General features: G+C 38.0%; 1 protein-coding gene across 4 annotated transcripts in view; it reads right to left on the bottom strand.

Moving 5' to 3' along the window:
- Positions 1-1122: 1122 nt before the first annotated feature.
- The window catches only part of ZDHHC21 (zDHHC palmitoyltransferase 21), an 85638-nt gene continuing 65954 nt past the window's right edge, over positions 1123-20806 (bottom strand). For 3 of the 4 annotated variants that reach the window (XM_075931558.2, XM_075931555.2, XM_075931557.2), the window contains 2 exons: positions 11327-11370; positions 1123-10829 (listed from right to left, as the gene is read on the bottom strand). In XM_075931558.2, the coding sequence (XP_075787673.1) occupies positions 10697-10829; positions 11327-11370 (177 nt within the window). In that variant the 3' untranslated portion in view covers positions 1123-10696. The remainder of the gene's footprint in view (positions 10830-11326; positions 11371-20806) is intronic. The other variant, XR_012904628.2, reaches the window with a different exon arrangement.

The following is a 20806-nucleotide window of genomic DNA, read 5'->3' as shown; positions in this document are numbered from 1 at the left end:
GTTCCGTAAACTCCAGAAATGAAAAACTGACATTGCTGGCAATAAGTAGCATTTTTTTCCTGGATAATTCAAACAATATACAATTTTACCAGGTGGTTTTATGCTTTTGTGGAAGGATCATTATAAAAGTGATTATTTATTTATTATTAGTAGTATTATTAATAATAAAACAATAGTTTTTTTTAAAACAGAACAAGCTAGTCTTGTGCTATGAAACATCAAGTAATAAGCTAGTGCTCAGAAAATACCACAACTCAGCTATTTTAAAAGCATGACAGTCTTGAAAGCATGATAGTTACCCTTTTTTCTTTTGCTCATGATTTTGGTTGTAGAACCATCCCAGGAGTTGGAACGAGCAATTTCTCCACTGCCATTTCCATTATGCATGCATCTTCTGCTAAATCTTGTTTGTCTCAAGACTGAATTTTCTCCCACCCATATTTTACTTAACTTTTTCCCTCCCCCTCCTTTCTCCTAATGACCTTGTGTAGCCACCACCTTATCTCACCTCTAACCTGAAAAATGGATCAGTTGCTGTTCCCATCAAATAGAAAACACACTAATCAAAATGGTGTCATTTTGTATACCAGAGTGAGTTGTCTTCATGAATTATGCTGGATTGTACAGGCCCACAGTTCCTTACCTATGGTAAGTCTCATATTTATGGACTTTTAGCCCTTACAATACTTCCATTTTCCAATAGAACAAAATTTGCAACTGCTTTATAGCCAGTACTCTATGACAACAGTGCAAATTATGCATAGAGTGTGCCTGCAAAAATCAGGTCCATTTAAGCAGTAGAAAACAAAATTCTAGGAGTGGTACTCCTTTTCAAGACCTTGCTATTGCAAGAAAGAGGGTTGTGAGAGTGGGAACAAGGTTACATATACTCAAGACTAAATAAAGCAAATTTAGTCATAGTGGAAACAATAAGATACTAGAATACCTCAAACTTTTGCTACTCTTGTTCATTTTTGATCATACCAACATAAAAACATGTTTTAGATGCAGAATTATTAAAGCACGCAAATATGATACAAATCTGAAAAAGACTGAGAAAATATTAGCAAGGTATTTACAGAAAATTAACTAATGCAGTAATTTCAACTCTAATCTGATTTTTAAATGATGGCCAGAGGAGGAAGGTGATGGATTTTTTTTTTATTTTTATTTAAAAAATAAAATGTCTAAAAATACAGTACATAATACACATCAATAGAAGTAAAAATATCCACAATTTAACTTAAATCATTCTGGAAAGAAAAATAGAAATGAAACAGTCAACAAAAGAAATACAAATAATTGTTTATAATGTGGATACACATTTCATATCTGGATTTTAATAAAAAGAATACAACATCAAGTGACCCTGTTTTGGTACCATTCTCCCATTCACCACAGTCATCATGCACTGATTATTTATGTACCTCTTTTGCTAAATTTCAGCACTAGTCATTCTGAACAATACTAATGTAAACAGTATTAAAGTATCATTTGGAAACAATCAAGAGAGAAATAATACAAACCAACAACACTTAGAAAGTGAACTGCAAAATTCAGAAAAACCTAATTTACAAAATTTGATAGTTTGCTACAGAATATATTTTATTGTGGCACTTAGGTTGAAAACTGTTAAGACGACAGAGTATGCATATAATCTTTAGTATTCCAGAACTGTGAAAGTCAATTTTATGTAGTCACAAAAATATTAATTTTTCCCACAAATGTACACATATCATGAAACCTGCATCAAATTTCCTGTATTACTTGAGAAGAGTATATTCTAGCGTAGGTCCAAATAATGCTCAGAGGAACTCAGGTGGAAATCTACGGAAGCAACAGAGCAGATCTGGAACGTTAGGTTCTAGTTTAACATGTTTCAAGACAGCCACAAGTTTAAATATCTGGCAAATCAGGCTTTCATTGTCTGAAATGCTCAGCTACGCTGTACAAGTTTTTAGGAGTATTTTGGAAGATGATGATTTTTTAAAATATGCAGTATGGGATAAAGGCGTAACAGAACAAAATGACTTATCTGGGATTTAAAGGTGCCTCCTAACTCTGTGAACCAGCACTCTCCACAACAAAAGACCTTAAAAATATATAAACAGCAGCATCCTATGACCCCCAAAAGGTTTTTAGATGCCATTTTGACCAGCCCAGATTATAATTAGCTAATTCATGAGAAATGACTATTTTCCCTCTTTATAAAAGCAATTAACAACTGCCAGTTATGTATTCTGCATGCTTAACTATCTTCAACCTGCACAACTATAATAAAATAAAACATAAGGTATACTAGCATGACAATACTATTTTGATATAAACAATATACAGATCAAGCATCTATTACATTTCATTTTCAAATATCTTTGAACAGTACTGAAATTATCTCTAGTAAATAATGTATTTTCAGACAGATTAGTTTGCCAATTTGATTATTTCAATCTCTGAAGTTAAATGTAGTTTCAATGTTGTATTTTTTCAGTTAAAAATGTTTTTATTATAATTTCAAAGCCTAATATTTTATCTATATTCAGCAGTGAAATGCATACATTTAAGTGGTTTGATTTTGAACAAGTTTAAACAAGTTTTGCTTTGATAGCCTTCCAGATGTCTTTCTGAACATGCATTTGTTACTGCCTACTAATATTCCTTACTAGTTCAGAACTGCCCGTTTTAACACTATGTATGGCTTTTCCTCATTTTTCGATTAATTTCTAAAAAGAGATAAGACCTCTGTTTTATTGGTGAAGAGGGAGGAAATAGTGGACAGTGTAAGAAACATAGATTAAAGTTACACAGATGGCAATTTAATCTACCTATCTGTAATTTTTTTTTTGGGGGGGGGGGGTTAAACTTTCAAAAAGTTTGCAGAAGCCAATATAAGCAGTCTGTGTGTTTTACAAAATTATAGTCCTTTAGCAATCAGTTCCTCTTCTGCTTCTATCCCAATCCACTCCAAAACCCTTGCTGAGATGAGGTGGAATGCTAGAATAACGTGTGCCGGTGTGACATGGATGAGAGAAATCTATTACATTGTGCATTAGGAAGATCTTAAGTGACTGAGCTCAGTGCCACCTAACTTGATCTCAAAACTCTGGTTTGTTGAATGACCCTGAGAATTAACTGAATTGTTTTAGAATAATTCAGTTAAATGGCAAAAAATACTTCAGTATCTGGCATTATTACAAAACCATCCTTAATGAACAATTTAAAACAACTATGCCAATAAAGTCTGGATACTCAGTTCTGTTAAACAGACCCGTTCTGCCTGAGGTTAAATCTAATTCTATAAAACGTGTATGTGAGAACAGAAGTCTGCCAAGTGGACCAAACCATAAACATTATTCTTCAGTGCAACAGTCAAGATCTCCCGTTACTCAATGCTACTTTAGTAGCAGTGGGACAGTAAATATAGTACTTTTTGTCAGGAAATGCAGACTTCAAGCACCCACAGGTTAAAAATAATGTGAATATTATATGCATGTCAAAAACAGTGCTGATGATGTACACTGAGTTCCTGCTGTGTTTTACTACATCATGAAAAAGGAACATTAGCTCAGAATCTACAAAAGAGTATGACAGCTTTTCTGCATGTTTGCTTACACAGAATCAACAGGGGATTATATCTCTCAGGATTTTAAGTAATTAAACCGCTTGCTCCCAATCCTAGAAGACACATTAATATGTGTTTACAGCTGCACTATAACAGAATAAAAGAAATGTAACTAGAGACATTGACATCCAAAAATAAAAATATACACTGCCCCTTCAGTGACTTTTCCTGTTAGCAAAGAGAACCTGACATGCCTACAGCTAGTCAGTGATGATGTTTACGTGACTGGGGGACTGCAACCAAGGTGCTCTCCTCCCCAGAGTGCTTGAGAGCAGAAGGACTGAGGTGAACCAGTCTATACCAGCAAAATTACTACCCTGTAGAATAACGTTATAAAAGAGTATGGTTTTATCTGCGCAGACAGGACCAAACTATGGTACAATCAGGTGAGCCCCCAAAGCTCAGATCCTCCATTGTCTGATTTTAAGTTAATTCCTCTAATAGAACTTCAAACCTAGTGAACTTAAGCATTCTGTGCAAGAGTTTTCATTTTTGTACCACACTCATCCTTCATTATGCACACTTAACACTGAGCTGCAATATGCTGTTTAAATGTAAAAGTGGCTGGACAGGACAACAGATGTACAGCAGAACTGCAACACAATGAAGCTGATTTGTTGATTTTCATCTGCAGCTTCCACTGACCTCAACTGGAGATGTGGGCACTCATAACTTCTGAAAACTCATGTGTTGTATGCGAGTTGTGTTTAGAAACAGCTGCTCGTTCCCAAATAAAAAATTTACATGATTTGTCATTAATGCTATCAAACATTTCAACTAAGCTAATTTATTCAGCTATACAAAGTTGCCCAAAATCAGGGGTGGACTTGCATCAAAATCTGGGCCCCACGGTCTCAGGAGGCTTCCATATTATCTTTTGATGAGCACTGGCCACCAGGAAGCTTTGTTGCTGTCAGGCTGGCACATGTGGAATCTGAAGGTAGCAAAGGGACAGATGCAGGAGCAGTGGGTCAATGTGGTGAAGCAAGTTTACTGTGCTCTTCTAAAATCATCCTGGCTCCTGACTACTAACCTGATGCACATGGGGATAGTGACCTGAGGCCTAGCAGAATACAGCAGTGTGTACAAGAGAATCACTGCAGAAGCTAAGATGGGAGTCACAATAGCAGCCTCGTGTTACTAACAGCTATTTGGACATAGAAGGAGAAGAAAAATCCAGATGACTGGCTGAGTTGAAGAGCCAACCCCCCCGAGAAGTTTGCAGGTCTGGCGAATGTCTGTCTCAACTTACCCTGCAGTACATCTGTCACCAAGAGCTTGTGAATAGAAGGAGAGCTTAGTCAAGATGCTTATTAGAAGCAAATTCTTAGCTACAGAATGTAGCTAGCTACAGGTATGATGGCCTGCTGATTTAAAAAGACCACTACTGACTGGTTTGAAAGACATATGCAGAACAGTAATTTTGGTTATCAGAAAACGAAATCCACATTTCTGTTCTGTCAATGGCAGAATTATGGGTGAAACTGGAACTTGTTATAAGCCTTGGTAAAGCAAGGTGTGAGGTGGGATCAATTAACATCCATATTGCTTCAAGCTTCTCTTGTCTCTTTCAGTATTGAATGTCACTGAGATGCACTTGTGTGTTAATTTTACAATACAGGAAGTCCCCGGGTTACGTACAAGATAGGGACTGTAGGTTTGTTCTTAAGTCGGAACTGGCATCCAGATTCAGCCACTGCTGAAACTGACCAGCGGCTGACTTCAGGAAGCCCGAGGCAGAGTTGCTCTGCTCCGGGCTTCCTGGAATCAGCTGCTGATCAGTTTCAACAGGCTGAATCTGGACGCCAGTTCTTACATACAGATTCAACTTAAGAACCTCAGGCGTCCCCAAGTCAGCTGCTGCTGAAACTGATCAGCGGCTATTCCAGGAAGCCCGGGGCAGAGCAACAGCGGCTGACTTGGGGACGCCTGGGGCAGAGCAGCTGGGGTGCTGCTGGGTTGCTCCAGTAGCGCTGCTCCTCGGCAGTGACTGAATCAGGACGCCTGGAGCAGAGCAGCTGGGGTGCTGCCGGGTTGGTCCAGTAGTGCCCCAGCTGCTCTACCACAGGCGTCCGGAGAAAAGCAGACCAGACCAGCAGACCAGCGAGACACGGAGCAAAGCCACGGAGCACGCGGGCAGCGGGACAGCCCAGACGCGCCGCGGCTGTCCCACTGCCCGCGTGCTCCGCGGCTTTGCTCCGCGTCTCCCTGGTCTGCTGGGGGGGACTCCCCCCCCAGCAGACCAGGGAGACGCGGAGCAGCTTTTCTCGCCCCGGAGGACGTGGGCATCTGGGTGTCCCGCCGCTCCCATCCTCGGGGGCGAGAAAAACCCCGTTCGTAACTGCGGATCCGACATAAGTCGGATCCGCGTAACTCGGGGACTGCCTGTAGTTAAAATTGTAGCTATTTTACTGAAGATTAAGTAATATTATTTATCCACAGTGGGGTACGAGACATAGCCCTTAAGCCTCATATGTGCAGAAGTGACTCAGATCAAGACTCCACCAGATTTGGAATAAAACATTTAGTTTTTTTCAATAGAGGGATGTAACATCCACTTAAAATACTGGATATAGGACTAATTATAAGTACTGTTATCTTAGTCTTGTAATACAGTTGATTAGTTCAACAAAGCTACAGTCTCATTATTTGTGGTTAGCAGTAAAATCAAGTTTTGGGGAAAAAGGAATGGTATACAAAACATAGCTATGTTAAATGATTTGATGCATCATCTACATGACAAAAAAGTCAGCTAGGAGTAATGTATTGAAGCTAGCAGATATACATGCAGTTTATAAAAAACCATAATATTTTGTTGTGAACTAATGCTTAAATGGGATCACTAATTTAAAAGCAACGAGTGTTTCGCTGACTTATTACACGAAATTCTCTCTAGCAATGATGGGCAGATACCATCTTCATGATCAAGGCTACATACATTGATAAATAGAGGTTTGCTACAATACAAACGTCAACATCTATTTGTTCATTACTGAAGAAAAATATTATTTGAATATTCTTATTCATATATATTAGCTACCTTTTTTTTTTAGTGAAATTCAAACCTAATTATAAGTGATACCCCAAATTGAAAAGAGAATCTCTCTGCTAGCCAGAATTGTTCTTAGTAAAACTTACTCATTTAACTGTCCAGTATCATAGATACCAAATTTTAACTAGAAATCTTTCTTCCATTTAGTTTCAAAATGCCCATACTAGTAGTTTTATGTGTAATCAGAAATCACTAGTTCACAGCAAAAGATATTAATGTTTGAAATGCTTAACTGTCCAGACTCTGACCAACTATTCTGACTCAATATGTCTAGTACATCACAACATCCCCTTGCTGAAAAGAAAACAAAATGTTTCCAGAACATTCTCAGAGGATTTTCCATTTGTGTACTACAGTAAATATATTAGCTATGAGATAATAATAGCCATCTGTACAACAGCTCATATTGTACTTATTAATAGGCAATTCTTTAGTATTGTTCATATTCACAAGAGGTTTATGAACTTTAAGACTTGTTTATATGAGGAATTATTCTGGAATAGCTATTCCTGAGTAACCTCCTGTGTGGACACATTAAAGAATTCACACAGGGAGCGAATCAAATTACTCCATGTAATATTAATAAAACCCTACTTTAATATGAATTAAGTTCCCTATGCCTAACTTCAGACACATTAATGAGGCCTGATTTTCCAAAGATGGATACACAACACTTTTTGAAAATCAAGCCCCATAAAAAGATCTCAAATTAGGCCCTCAAAATTTGAAAGAAAAAAAAGAAATGCAAAATGGGGTAGAAATTGAAGCAGATCACTCATTATTGTCTTAGTATTATCATTCTGTATAGTTTAATATTACAGTTGCTATGGGCAAAATGTGGAAATGGGATTCAGAGGCTGAAAGGGGAGCGGTCTAAAAGAAAGTCCATCACTATGAAAAAGTTTGAGAATCCACACACTTTGGCATTATCGCTCTCACACAACAGTCAAACAGACAAATTGTATCATGTAATAGGAGAATGAGTATGATATTTCAGCTACATTAATGCTGATGATTTATTTTTAAACTTTAACAAACAAAAGTAAAGTCAGAATTTTGCTTTACTTGATAAAAAGAGCATAGTGATATAAATCACAGACCTATTCTGAGGATTGAAATAGGTCTGACATGTTTCATTTTTAACTGAGACAGTAAAAGTGCTTTTATATTTAGGACATATGATAGAATCACAAGAATATAGATTCCTGTAAATCACATTCTCTGGATGTATTTTTTTTCTCCATTCTCCACAACACTTACTGCTCCAAATCTCACCAAGCAATAAAATCATAACAGGACATCATCTCTTCTCTGGTGTAAGAGCTAATGTCATTGCATAACTTGGCCAAAAGAGGGCACTTTGGGAACAAGAGATGAAAAGCTCTCTCTAATAACACTTGAGTATTCGTAAAGTCAGCTTCATCACTGGCCAAGAGGCCAGAGTCCTAAATCAGTATATACTAGGTAAACAGACCTACTTATCAACCAAACTGGACTACTTTTATTCTGCATGTATGTATTTTCTTCTCCGGTCATCTGAAGAAGTGGGCTGTGCCCACGAAAGCTCATGATACCATCTACATGTTTTCTTAGTCTTTAAAGTGCTACTAAGTGTTATTATTTATTTATTACTTTATTTATTACAGTGTTATTTCCTTTTATTTTAAGATACTGGAATGTATTTACAGAATATTAGATTTAGACTAATTGCTACTTTTTATCTCCGTAAAGATTTCATGCGCCCTAATTTCAGATATAGGTACAGTTTACCACTGTTTATAATTTGTGGTCCGATACTGCAAGAATTTATGCACTGCAAATGTGCTTTTCCCAAAGTTAAGTAGCCGAAAGGAAGATGTAGGAAACACAGAAGGAATAAATATACATCCCACAATGAGTGAATCAAGGACATTACATTCATTTATCTTTCTTTAATGTTTTGGTGCTTTAAATCAGTGTTTCTCAAGCTTTTGATACCAAGGACCAACTTGCTGCCTTCCTAAAATGCATCATGCTGATCTCAGGGACTGGGATCATTTCACAGACTGGTAGTTGAGAAACACTGATTTAAATGATACAACCTGAAAACTATGATTAATCAGTAGCAGGACAAGTAAGTAACAAATACACCCAAAGCTATATCTACATACACATGTGCTTTGAAAAACATGTTTGATGTATATACAGTACAATGAAAACAAAAATTTCCCAGACAGAGCTATATCAGAGGATATAGCAGACTATAAGCCTTTTCTTAAAGGAGAGGCAGCAGTTACTTTATGCAGTGGCCATTTGTAAATTTCAAAGGCCACATCAACATTTTAATTATCTCTAGGACATTTTGAACTTTGGTTTAAATATCAGCCATAAGACTGTTCTATAGAGAAATTAACAGTGAAAGAGACAGTGAAAGGAAGTTTCTCTAAGAATACTAGAAATCCCAAATAGCTTGAATAAATAATTTTCAGTTTATGTCTCATTTGCTTTGATCATTCTCTATTTGTTATTCATGTGGTATTGTAGTCACCTAAAATGCATACTATTGTTTCTGCTCTTAGACATGATTATACTTTTTATGCAGAATAGTGAGATAACACAAACTACGAAGTTTCCCTTTGTGGGAATTCATTCAACTTTCAAGAGTCACAAATACCTGACAACTGCTGAGACATACATGAATGACAACACAATGCTCCAAATCACAGCAAAAGAAAGGCAATACTTCTATTTATGAATCAGTTTACTATTTGACCAGCTCTAATCTTCTAACCATTTCTTGTTAACTACTTCTAAGTAGAGGTGACCCTCAAATACCACAAGAGCAAAAAGGTTCTCTGCCTACAATATACACAGAACAGGAAGGTAGTGCAGTTCTCAATGACCCTGTTGTACACAGAAATTAGTGCTTATCTATACCATCAATATTTACATATAAAGTACTTAAAATATTTTCATACACATTGCCCATTATACATAAACACCTGAAAAGTAATCCAAATTCTAGTTCTAGTAGTGACTAACCAAAACAAAATGTAAAGCATAACTTTAGTGACAATGCCCTACTTTGTATACTTCATGTTAACTTATTAAACCTGCATTTTTAAATCTATCCACTCTAATATTTGTGCCATATTGATTATACGTGGAATTATTGCAAGTTACAAGGAAATCCTTTTAGAGAAAAGGGAAAAACATGCTTTATAGCTGCATAGTTTGCCCTATGGTGTTTGCTCTCATAGCTTTTATTTATACAAGAACAATGATATCTCTTTTAACAAGATTACATTTTTACAAAACTGGCAGTCCCCGGGTTACGTACAAGATAGGGACTGTAGGTTTGTTCTTAAGTCGGAACTGGCATCCAGATTCAGCCACTGCTGAAACTGACCAGCGGCTGACTTCAGGAAGCCCGAGGCAGAGTTGCAAGATCTCCCTTTATATAAAAAAACACTTCTGGAAAAAGTGTAGGAAAAAATCTGCTTCTGTTAAAATATCACCTTTTTCTAGTGCTGTACTGCATGATTATCATAATAAATCATAAATAAAAGAAGGCATTAGGGAATTTTTAAACACAATAAGAAGAAAAAGACCTGTATATAATCTAAATAAATCTACTCATAAAAACACTAAAAAAATTAAATGCAGAATGAGACATTGTTTGAAATCTATTAATCTATGTAAACTTCAGTGTTTCCTTTAAAAAGATCAACATATCTAGTATCAAAACAAAAATGGATTAACATTGTATTCCAATTATCTATGTTTTTTGTTACTTCTCAAACACTCAAGAAATCCCTTTGGAAAATTAACTTGAAAGTAAATATGGCTTAAACCTAAACCTAGAACTTGTACTAATCCCAGAACAGAATCAAGATAACTATTAAAATAAAGCCCGGGGCACATTATGATGTCTACGATTGGTGGGTGGATTTTAATTGACTTGATGACTGTCATAGTTCTATTATCATAAAACCTGTAACACATTTCCAGCATGGAGGACCCATCTGTGCCCAACATCCATCTGTTTAGACGTGATTGGCAAAGTGGTAGGGAATTCGCAGTGGTTGCCTTTGCCTGAAAGGGATAAACCACAGGATCTTCCAGCGAGTGCCAAAAACTTCTGAGAAGGTCTGCTGCCATGGCTTTCGGGGCCTCGATCTACAGAAGACAGCCTTATTAGTGAAAGACAGCACTCCCATGGTGCACTTCAGTCAGCTAGAACAATACAGGTTGGCTGGGGATCCATTACTGGACTCTGATGAATTGTGTCCCAGCATCACAAATACAGCTTTTCTTTCATTATGACATTCAGCTGAGATTTAACTTTGGATAGCAGAAACGGAATCTGTTTTGTCAATCAACTAAAGGCAACTTCTGAAGGGGAGGAAATTCTCGGGAGCAATTAAATGCATGTCAACAACACAATAGCAAATGTCTTTTGATCTATGCTTTAGACACAAAAATATAATTTTGCTTCCTTTAGGTAGGCAGAAAAGAAGAATACTCTGTAGCTATTTTATAAAAACAAGTATAAAAATAGTGAACCACTGCTACAGAAGAGAAACAAAGCATGCAAAAACTATTAAGGCTGCCTTTAGTTTCCTTTCACACACAGTTTTAAGCTTTACTAGTTTTTTATATTACTGTATACTTACATTTCTTCACAACAGTTTGACATTTTTTCTATAGTTGTCATATCCTGTTGTAGGAAAGAAAATACTATTAGAAAATATTTTCTCACATTCCTAAATTACAAAAATGTTATATTTAACATATGTAAACAGAGAAGGAACTGGACAGATTCTTTGGGAGAATATCTAGTAGGATTACATAGACCTATACTCCATACTAATATCAACCATTGTAAAATTTTATGCAGAGCAGGTTTACTCAGTCTGACAAACTACAGGCAGTCCCCGAGTTACGCGGATCCGACTTATGTTGGATCCGCAGTTACGAACGGGGCTTTTCTCGCCCCGGAGGACAGGAGAGGCGGGACACCCAGATGCGCCGCAGTCCGCCGCCCCTGTCCTCTGGGGCGAGAAAAGCTGCTCCCTGTCTCCCTGGTCTTCAGAGAGACGGGGAGCAAAGCCTCGGAGCACGCCCGCAGTGGGACAGCCCAAGCGCGCCCGGGCTGTCCCGCTGCGGGCGTGCTCCAAGGCTTTGCTCCCCATCTCCCTGCAGATCAGGGAGACGGGGAGCAAAGCCTTGGAGCACGCCCGCAGCGGGACAGCCCGGGCGCGCTTGGGCTGTCCCGCTGCGGGCGTGCTCCGCGGCTTTGCTCCCCGTCTCCCTGGTCTGACCAGCAGACCAGGGAGATGGGGAGCAAAGCCTCGGAGCACGCCAGCAGTGGGACAGCCACGGCGCGCCCGGACTGTCCCACTGCCCGCGTGCTCTGCGGCTTTGCTCCGTGTCTCCCAGGTCAGCAGACCAGGGAGACGGAGCAAAGCCGTGGAGGACTTGGGCGGTCCCGCCACCCCCGTCTTCCTGGTCTGCTGGGAGGGGAGGATGCAGCTAGTGCCCTCCCCCCCAGCAGACCAGGCTTTTCTTGCCTATGCCTGGGGTAGAGCAGCTGGGGGCTGCTGGGTTGGTCCCGCAGCGCCGCTCTGGACCAACCCGGCAGCACCCCAGCTGCTCTGCCCCAGGCGTCCTGATTCAGCTGCTGCTGGTTAGTTTCAGCAGCGGCTGAATCAGGACGCCTGGGGCAGAGCAGCTAGGGGTGCTGCTGGGTTGCTCTAGTAGTGCCGAGGAGCAGCGCTACTGGAGCAACCCAGCAGCACCCCAGCTGCTCTGCCCCAGGCGTCCCCAATCAGCCGCTGCTGAAACTCACCAGCGGCTGACTACAGGAAGCCCGAGGCAGAGTTGCTCTGCCCCAGACTTCCTGGAATCAGCCGCTGATCAGTTTCAGCAGCAGCTGACTTGAGGACACCTGGGTTTCTTAAGTTGAATCTGTATGTAAGTCAGAACTGGCGTCCAGATTCAGCCGCGGTTGAAATTGATCAGTTTCAGCAACTTCTGATGCCAGTTCCGACTTACATACAGATTCAACTTAAGAACAAACCTACAGTCCCTATCTTGTACATAACCCGGGGACTGCCTGTATCAGGCTTAGAAAACATATTCTGTGTAGATTTTTAAGATGCAGCGCACTATGGAATGCTAATAAAAAGATTAAGATTTTTCTAAAATTTATCAAAATATTATTTATGCATAGGACGTTTTAAAATACTACACACAAAGAACAAAAGCACACTTTTCTCATACTTTTCATAGGCATGTAAAGGACAAATGTGGCATCATATAACAGATTACGACAGGGACAAAATGAATTTCCATCACAATTTATTGAAATGTGACTACCAACAGAAGTTCTTCAAAAAGCAGATGCTATTAAGAAGTTTTATAATATTTACTTTCACAAATATTGCAATGTGAACAGTGCCACCAAGAGTACAAGAGAGTGATCTCTAGGTAACTGCTGCAGATAAAAGGTGATTTTGTTAACATTAAAGGGAATAAAATTAAAGAACATCTTAATTGTTTTGAAAGGGAAGATGAACTATAACAGAACCATAATTAACTTTCAAAATCAATAGGGTTTGATTCATTTGACATGAAGTGCTTTAATGGGATAAGCCATTTCCTTTAGCTGACAGCATTTCCAAATACATCTTTAAATGATTGCAAAGATTTTACTTTATGGGTATAATAAATGGAAGCCATTATTTTGCAAGTGAGTGGTACTTTAGTTTTGAACTCAAGCATCGTAGTACTTTTGAAGAGATAAACATGGTTTATGTCATCCTAGAATAATTCAGACCTTTAAGTCCAAAATGTAAAAACTAAAAAAATAATTAATTTTCAAGGTAGTTTGATAAATATCTCTCTGTTAATGATTAATTTAGGCAGGTATAGAATGTATCTATCAGATCATATACCAGTTTTTGGATGAATCAAAGGGCTTGTCTATTGCATAGCCACGGAAGAGCCCATTATGTTGAAAAGTGGTTTTGTCCATCTCTATCTTTAGTTAGAATTCCATCTTCTATTATAGTTTAGTAAGGAGTTTGAGAACTTTCAAATAAGAGGGCATCAAATTCACATTGCTACCATATGATGTTCCAGTAAGTTCATATGAATATGTCCATTTTAAATTATAGCTCTCTCTGTAGTTACAAGGATTGCTTCAGTTCCAGAACTCATCCTACTGAGTTTTTAAAACTAGCGACTAATTAGGCAATTTCAGAATAGATGTTGCTGCTGTGGGACAGACTGGTAGTGCAAATCTCTCCCACCCTTTCACCTCATATAATCAATTCTTATTTATTCAAGCTTTGAAGCTTTATCTAAAAATATAAACTTGCTAGCACTTTTGTTAGCAAAAATAACATTCCAAATGTATATTAGTATAATGTAGCTTTGTAGTATGTTCTTTCACATTGTCTACCCATTAACATTTTTGTACTCATCTGAAAATCACAGTATTTGTAACTCTGGATACTACTGACGGTCAAAACCAAAATTTGTACTGAGCTGTTGTAGTTTTTAACTGAATCTATAGTCTGCCAGGGCTTTTTCCACTGAAATTACAGCAGCAGTACCTATGGAAGGATAATCTAAACAGTCTCTCTCATAACCCATTACACACTTCATGTAAGTGGAAGAACAGCTTCCACTCATTTAAAGAGTCAAGATTTTATCTGGAAAGGCAGTTAAAGCAGGTGGCCATCTCTCTCCCCATAATGAAAAATTCTGAAATCCACCTGCTAATGTTTTTAATTTACATCAGCTGAATTGGGAGCTCGGAATGCTTTGTTTGTGGGGTACCTTTTCAGAATTTAAAGCAGCTCAACCACTTCTGAAGAGCTGTGAGCTAGGCAGAAGGTACTGGGAGTAAAGGAGCATTCCCCTTTGAAGTTCAGCTCCTTGAGAAGGATTGGCTGCTGAACTTAAGAAACCACCTCTCCTCTGCTGATTCACTGCCCCAGCATGGCTGCCAAGCAGCTGGACCAATTTGAAAATTAGTTTCACTTGGAAGTGAACCAATTTAAAACTTCACAGCAATCTATGAAACTCAGCAGCTAGGCTTTGGAGGTACGGGGGACAAAATGGGAATTGTTTCAGTTAGCATTTTTCAGTCAGCTAAAACATAAATATCCTCCTTCCTCCTCACAACTGATCGTTCAGATTCAAACCAATGATTCATGGGTGAAAGTATGCAAATCCTGTTAATATCCTGGAACATCAGGAAGAAATACCATACTTCAGGAAGGAATGCTATTTTACAAAGTATAAATTCAGTCCTGCTGGAAGGAAAGGCAAAGCTCCCACAATATAAAACCTTTAATGCCAGACCTGCACATTGGAATAAAACAAAATTAGAGTCTTTTTGCCAACATTTTCTGTAATCTGTTTGAAATTAATTCTAATGTGTGATGGAATAATCTGGTTCTTATTCACATCCCAGTTTTCTATTTTGTTTCAACCTTCAATTAAGTAAAAAAATGTTCTGGACTCCATCTTTTGCTACAGAAATGAATGGGCTAGCAAAAACTTCACTACTATGATTTCAGTACAGAACCAATCAAGGAAGAAGGAAGACCTTATATAGACACCAATATGAATGATATCATATTCACATAACATCTTTCATCTAGGTAGAAACCAAAGCACTTGACAAGGTTTACCAATTGTACAACTGCTTCAAAGTAACCATTTTACCTATCTCTTGGGGTGAAATATGGCAACAGTTTAAAAGTAACAGCAATAATGCATACAAGTTTATTTAGGGCAGAAAGAAGAGAGTAATATTTTAAATGAAAATGCAGGAGAGAAGCATAGGAAGGCAGAATGTAATTTTCCCGAGTTACAATATGACCAGGTGTCAGGCCAAGTCTATATTAGACCTGGAAGGCTGAGTTAAGGTACACAACTCAGCTATTTAAAATATGTAGCTGGAATCTGCTTACCTTAAGCCAAGCTGGGTGTTGTCTTAACAGAAGGAAACCGACGGGAGCAAAAGCTCTCATTGGCTTCCCTTACTCCTCACAACTGCGAAGAGTACCAGTGCTGACTGGAGCCACTCTCAGGCTGTGTCTAGACTACATGCCTCTGTCGGCAGAGGCATGTAGATTAGACACATAGGCAAAGGCAAATGAAGCCGCGATATAAATGATCACAGCTTCATTTACATTTACATGGCTGCCGCGCTGAGCCAACAAACAGCTGATCAGCTGTTTCTCGGCTTGCGCGCTAGTCTGGACGCTCCCCTGCCGACATCAAAGCCCTTTGTCGGCAGCCCCGTTATTCCTCGTGGAATGAGGTTTACCGGGGCTGCCGACAAAGGGCTTTGATGTCGACAGGGGGAACGTCCAGACTAGCGCGCGAGCCGACAAACAGCTGATCAGCTGTTTGTCGGCTCAGCACGGCAGCCATGTAAATGTAAATGAAGCCGCGATCATTTAAATCGCGGCTTCATTTGCCTTTGCCAAAACAACAAATCTACATGGCTCCGTCGACAGAGCCATGTAGTTTATACGTACCCTCAGTGTTCAATTTAGCGGGTCTTCACTAGACCTATTAAATGGAACCCCAGAATATTAATCTCCAGCGCAGCAAGTAGAGACATGTGCTTACTGCACCAAAAAGAGTCGGGGGAACTGTAATTACCACATTTGGCAGGACTTGCTATGTCTAAGTCTCATCTTAAATAAGACACCTCCAGCAACATAAAGGCCTTTAATATCACATTAATTTATTGCGTTGCTCCGAAGAAAGAGTGCCATCTACTGAATAACCAGTGCTACTTCCCGCTGTTTCTAAGTTCGCAGTAGTCTCCTGTGCAACTGCTGACTCTGGCATTTTGTGTTTAGCTCTTTGTATTTGAGATCACAGCTTGGGGTGGTACGGCTCTTCAATAAACAAAAAATATAGTTGACAAAGTGATGAACCATGAAAGATAATGAGTGTCTGACTAATTTAAACTGGACTTTTTTTTTTGCTGAAGTGGGGTGGAAGTGGGACAGAAGACACTTGTTTTAAAATTTTTACCAGGATAAATTTTGATGTTAGAAAAATAATTCCCAAGTCTTATTGAACTAGTGATTTTTTATTTCTCTATAAACCATGGATATAGCTATCAGGTTCCATGAAATCAAATCAATAAACCATAAGTTGGACAATACACTTAGTAAGATAATTGGACCTATTCATCGGGCACTTACCATTTCTTCCCAGATACCAAGCAGAAGCACTATTTCTAATGCTCTTTTCATCTGATTTCCCCACCTCCATCCCTCAAACAACAAATCAAACAAAAAAGTAAAAGTGAATTAAAATGTATTTTCAAAGTTAGGCCTCCAAGGCCATGTCTACATTAGGAAACTATTTCAAAATTAGTAAATTCAACTTAGCTCCCGATTTAACAAATTCAAACTAGGGTGTCCACACAACAGGGAAACTTCAAAATTAGTCCAAGGCAGGCTCTGTTAATGTGGATGTGCTACCTTGGATTTAGAGCCCCAGGAAGCACTGAGGAATAATTACTTCTAATTACTTTGGGGAGTAATTATTTCAAAATAGTGGCAACAAAGCATTCACACTACCGTTATTTTAAAATAGCTATTTTAGAAAAAGTATTACTCCTGATGAAAAGCAGGCACACTGATTTCTAATTTAGCATGATTTAGCTAGCCAGATGTCCACTTACGGGGTGTGGCTAAGTTTCCCGGGGTCCCATAACATTTGTTTATAGCCTCCAGTCTTGCTTCTCTGTGTTCTCTGCTGTTATTTAGCTCTAATTTACCCCTAAATGTCTTCTAAGAGCCCAGTAAATAGTGGAAGTGTTGGTAATGCTGCTAGATTAGTACTGATCTCCCATGATCTGGCAAATTCTCTGGTTCGGCATTGGTCACGTCCCCATGGTGCCAGACTAGAGAGTTTCAACCTGTATACTTAAGAGGTACATTTCATACTGATTTTCAGCTAAATATGATGTTTAAAGACTTTGAGAGTATTTAATTGCAGTGTAAACGTATAGGCTTTGGCTGGAGACTGTGCTCTAGGATTCTGCAAGGTGAGAAGTTCTTACAACTTGGGCTCCAGCCTGAGCTCTAATGTCTATACCACAAATGAACTATCCCACACCCTGAGCCTTACAAACCAAATCAGTTGGCATAGGCTTGCCATGGCTGTCTCATTGCAGTGTACACATACCCCATGTTTTTTACTCAGTAGACTAAATAAGTGAATTCATTTTCAAGGGCTGACCTCTCAATAGCTCCCACTAATGTCAATGCCCTCATCAAAGAACAGTAGGTCAGAATATGGTCATTCTATTTATTATGCTTCTAATGCAAAACTTTGGTTTGTTCAATATTAATATCCTGTTCAACCTAAGAAGCTTCGGTTATCTGTATGGATGATCAGCTTTGAGTACAGGAAATATTTTAAGAGGTACTTTTGATACTGATTTCTAGCTAATTCTAATATTTAAAGCCTTTGAGAGTTTTTAATGTGCAAATATCTTTAAAAGTAGCACAAGTGTGGCATAATTAATAGTCTTGTTAACTTCAAGAAACACACTAAAGTTACAACTGCACACAGGAAAACATGACTGATCAGCAACTGACCAGCTCAGCAATCTAGTCTTCCACATTCCAAAACCACCTATCCTCATTGGAATTAAACGTATTCTTCCATTAGTATGCATGTGGTTATTCAGAAACAGAAGAATTATAAGGATCGCTAAACCAAGCAAAATAATTCAAGATTAGATTAGCGAGAAATGCCAAAATATCTTGAGAAATAATTACAATTATAAAATAACTGTTGCTTTTCTAAGAGCTGCAGCAAGGGATGCAGCACAGGTGTAGCATTCAGTCTCTGGTGGTGGGTGCTGAGTGTCTTCTTATTTTGGCAACAAGTCTGCAAGAACAGCTTGCCTGCTCTCTCCAAGGAAAATAAGGTGCTCCAGTTACTAGGGTGATTACGATAGGGAAGAAGAGATATAACTGAGACCTTACTGAATCCTGCAAACCAACTTAAAGAAGCAATAGAAAAATGAACTCACCGCGGTGAAGACCTACTAAGTGGAATACATCTTTCATAAAGCGACTTATTTATTAATATAACGGACTACTTGAAGAAAATAATTAAATATAAAATGCAACAGGCAACTGTGCAATAAGATGGAATCATCATGAATTAATTTATGATGGAACAAACATACTGAAGGAACATTTTTCCTTTGCCTAGATTATAGATTTGAGCCTTCCAATGGACAAGCACCAATTTGTAATTCACTGTACTAACTCTGAAGCATAGAGCAGAAATCTCTCACTCATTTACTCTCATGTGGGTTAAGAGAAGTGAAGTCTAATCACTACAGCACTACTTAATACCTGAATTACAATGAACACAAGCATATTGTCCTATCTGCACAGTACATCGTTTCCAACTCTTGAATGCATTGCAATGTAGAAAGAGAGAGCAATTAAGAAGAAAGAGGAAAAAATCCATAGTGCCTCTTCTGAACCTGCAGCCATAGCTGATATCTCAGAATATAAGGGAGCATACTGAATACCTTAGTACTTGAACAAAACATCAGTCTTTTATTTCTTTCATCTGTCTACCATCCTTTCACTGTGCAAACGGAAGTGACAGGTGAGCCCTTGTGAAGTATCAAATACCAATATGTCATAAGGAATGCTAACTTTTTAAAAATTAATGTTTCTTTTTACTGTTTACATAGACCACAAGGCTGGGCAGTTGTATATAGGCTATTAGTCTGATTCTCTTTTTACTTTTGGCCAACCTTTTTTAAAGCTCTTTTTAGTCTAGAATTTTGATATGATTATATGTATGTGATTAAGGTTTTTTGTCTATTTGTTTGTAAACCTAGCCAGACAATTATTTGAATAATCTACGTTCAGTTTAGTTGTTCTTTTCTCTACTCCACCCCCATTTTCTTTGATTAAATATTTTTGTGTGTGAGATGATAAAGAAAGTTTCATTATGCTGCTCTGGGGAAATAAATCCATTCTCCTCAGTGCCTTAATGAATTTGGCTACGCAGACTTTTTGACAGATTTTGTATTTCCTGCCCAATTTGTCAGATACCTAAAAAATGATGTGATGAAAAGAAAGCATCTGACGACAAATTTGGGAACTCCTGATAAATGGAGACAGAATGATGTGAAAAGTTCAAGAGCAATTATCCAATCTATTTCCAAGTTTGTGGAATTTAGAAGAAGGCATATGCATATTTACATGACACTATACAATTTACCATTTCCCTTAATCCTCATCACTACTACTTCAAGGAACATCTAGAGAAATAGTTTAGAAAAGAAAATCAGACTACTCTCCTTTCTCCCAAAAAGCTGCCATCTAAATGATCTGATGTATAGATTTGATGGAAAAACAAAAATTCCAAGCTTTGTAAGAGGCCACACTTTGTTTTATTATTATGGTTGCTTATTTTAATGTCTCAGTTTTACTTATTCTTCTGTTCAGAAAAGCATTTAAGTATCTGAGATACAAAAATGATTTCTTACTGCAAATTGTCGAACAGAAGATTTTAATTTTATTTCCATTAAGAGGATAAGAAGTTTTCTACAACATTCTATTCAGCAGAATTTGTTACAACTGCAAATTATACTCTCAAAAATAATGCCATAAATTTCATTTAGTAATGCGGTATGTTACTCAAATAAAAAATATTTATGACTCATTCTGAAGTTTAGGTTGGGCCAAACAAAAATTATACCCTGGTGAGATAGATGGGGTTCTGATTATTTTTCATAATTAAATTTATGAAGATACAGGATATAAACCAAATTTACTTCTTATGTGCTAGATTACATCATAAAAGAGACTGGATGATTTAAACAATTTTTAAATGAATTTGTATTTTTTTAATATTACTTGGAAGACAAAATAGTTCAGATATAATAGGATGCTAAATATCTGAAATATATATAGACCACATTTGTAGAAAAAAATACAACAACGGGGTTAGCAGATAAGAGAATAATAATTTAGAAATGAAAAAGGCCTCTTACATTATATGGTTTATTAACTTCCATTCATGAACTGTGTATGATTGCTTTCTACAGTTTAATTTCCAGGGTTTTA

The sequence above is a fragment of the Pelodiscus sinensis genome, chromosome 6 (genome assembly GCF_052426305.1).
Source record: "Pelodiscus sinensis isolate ZL-2025 chromosome 6, ASM5242630v1, whole genome shotgun sequence".
NCBI lineage: Eukaryota > Metazoa > Chordata > Testudines > Trionychidae > Pelodiscus > Pelodiscus sinensis.
Note: the sequence above shows the minus strand (reverse complement) of the source record. Positions and strands in the feature narration are given on the sequence as shown.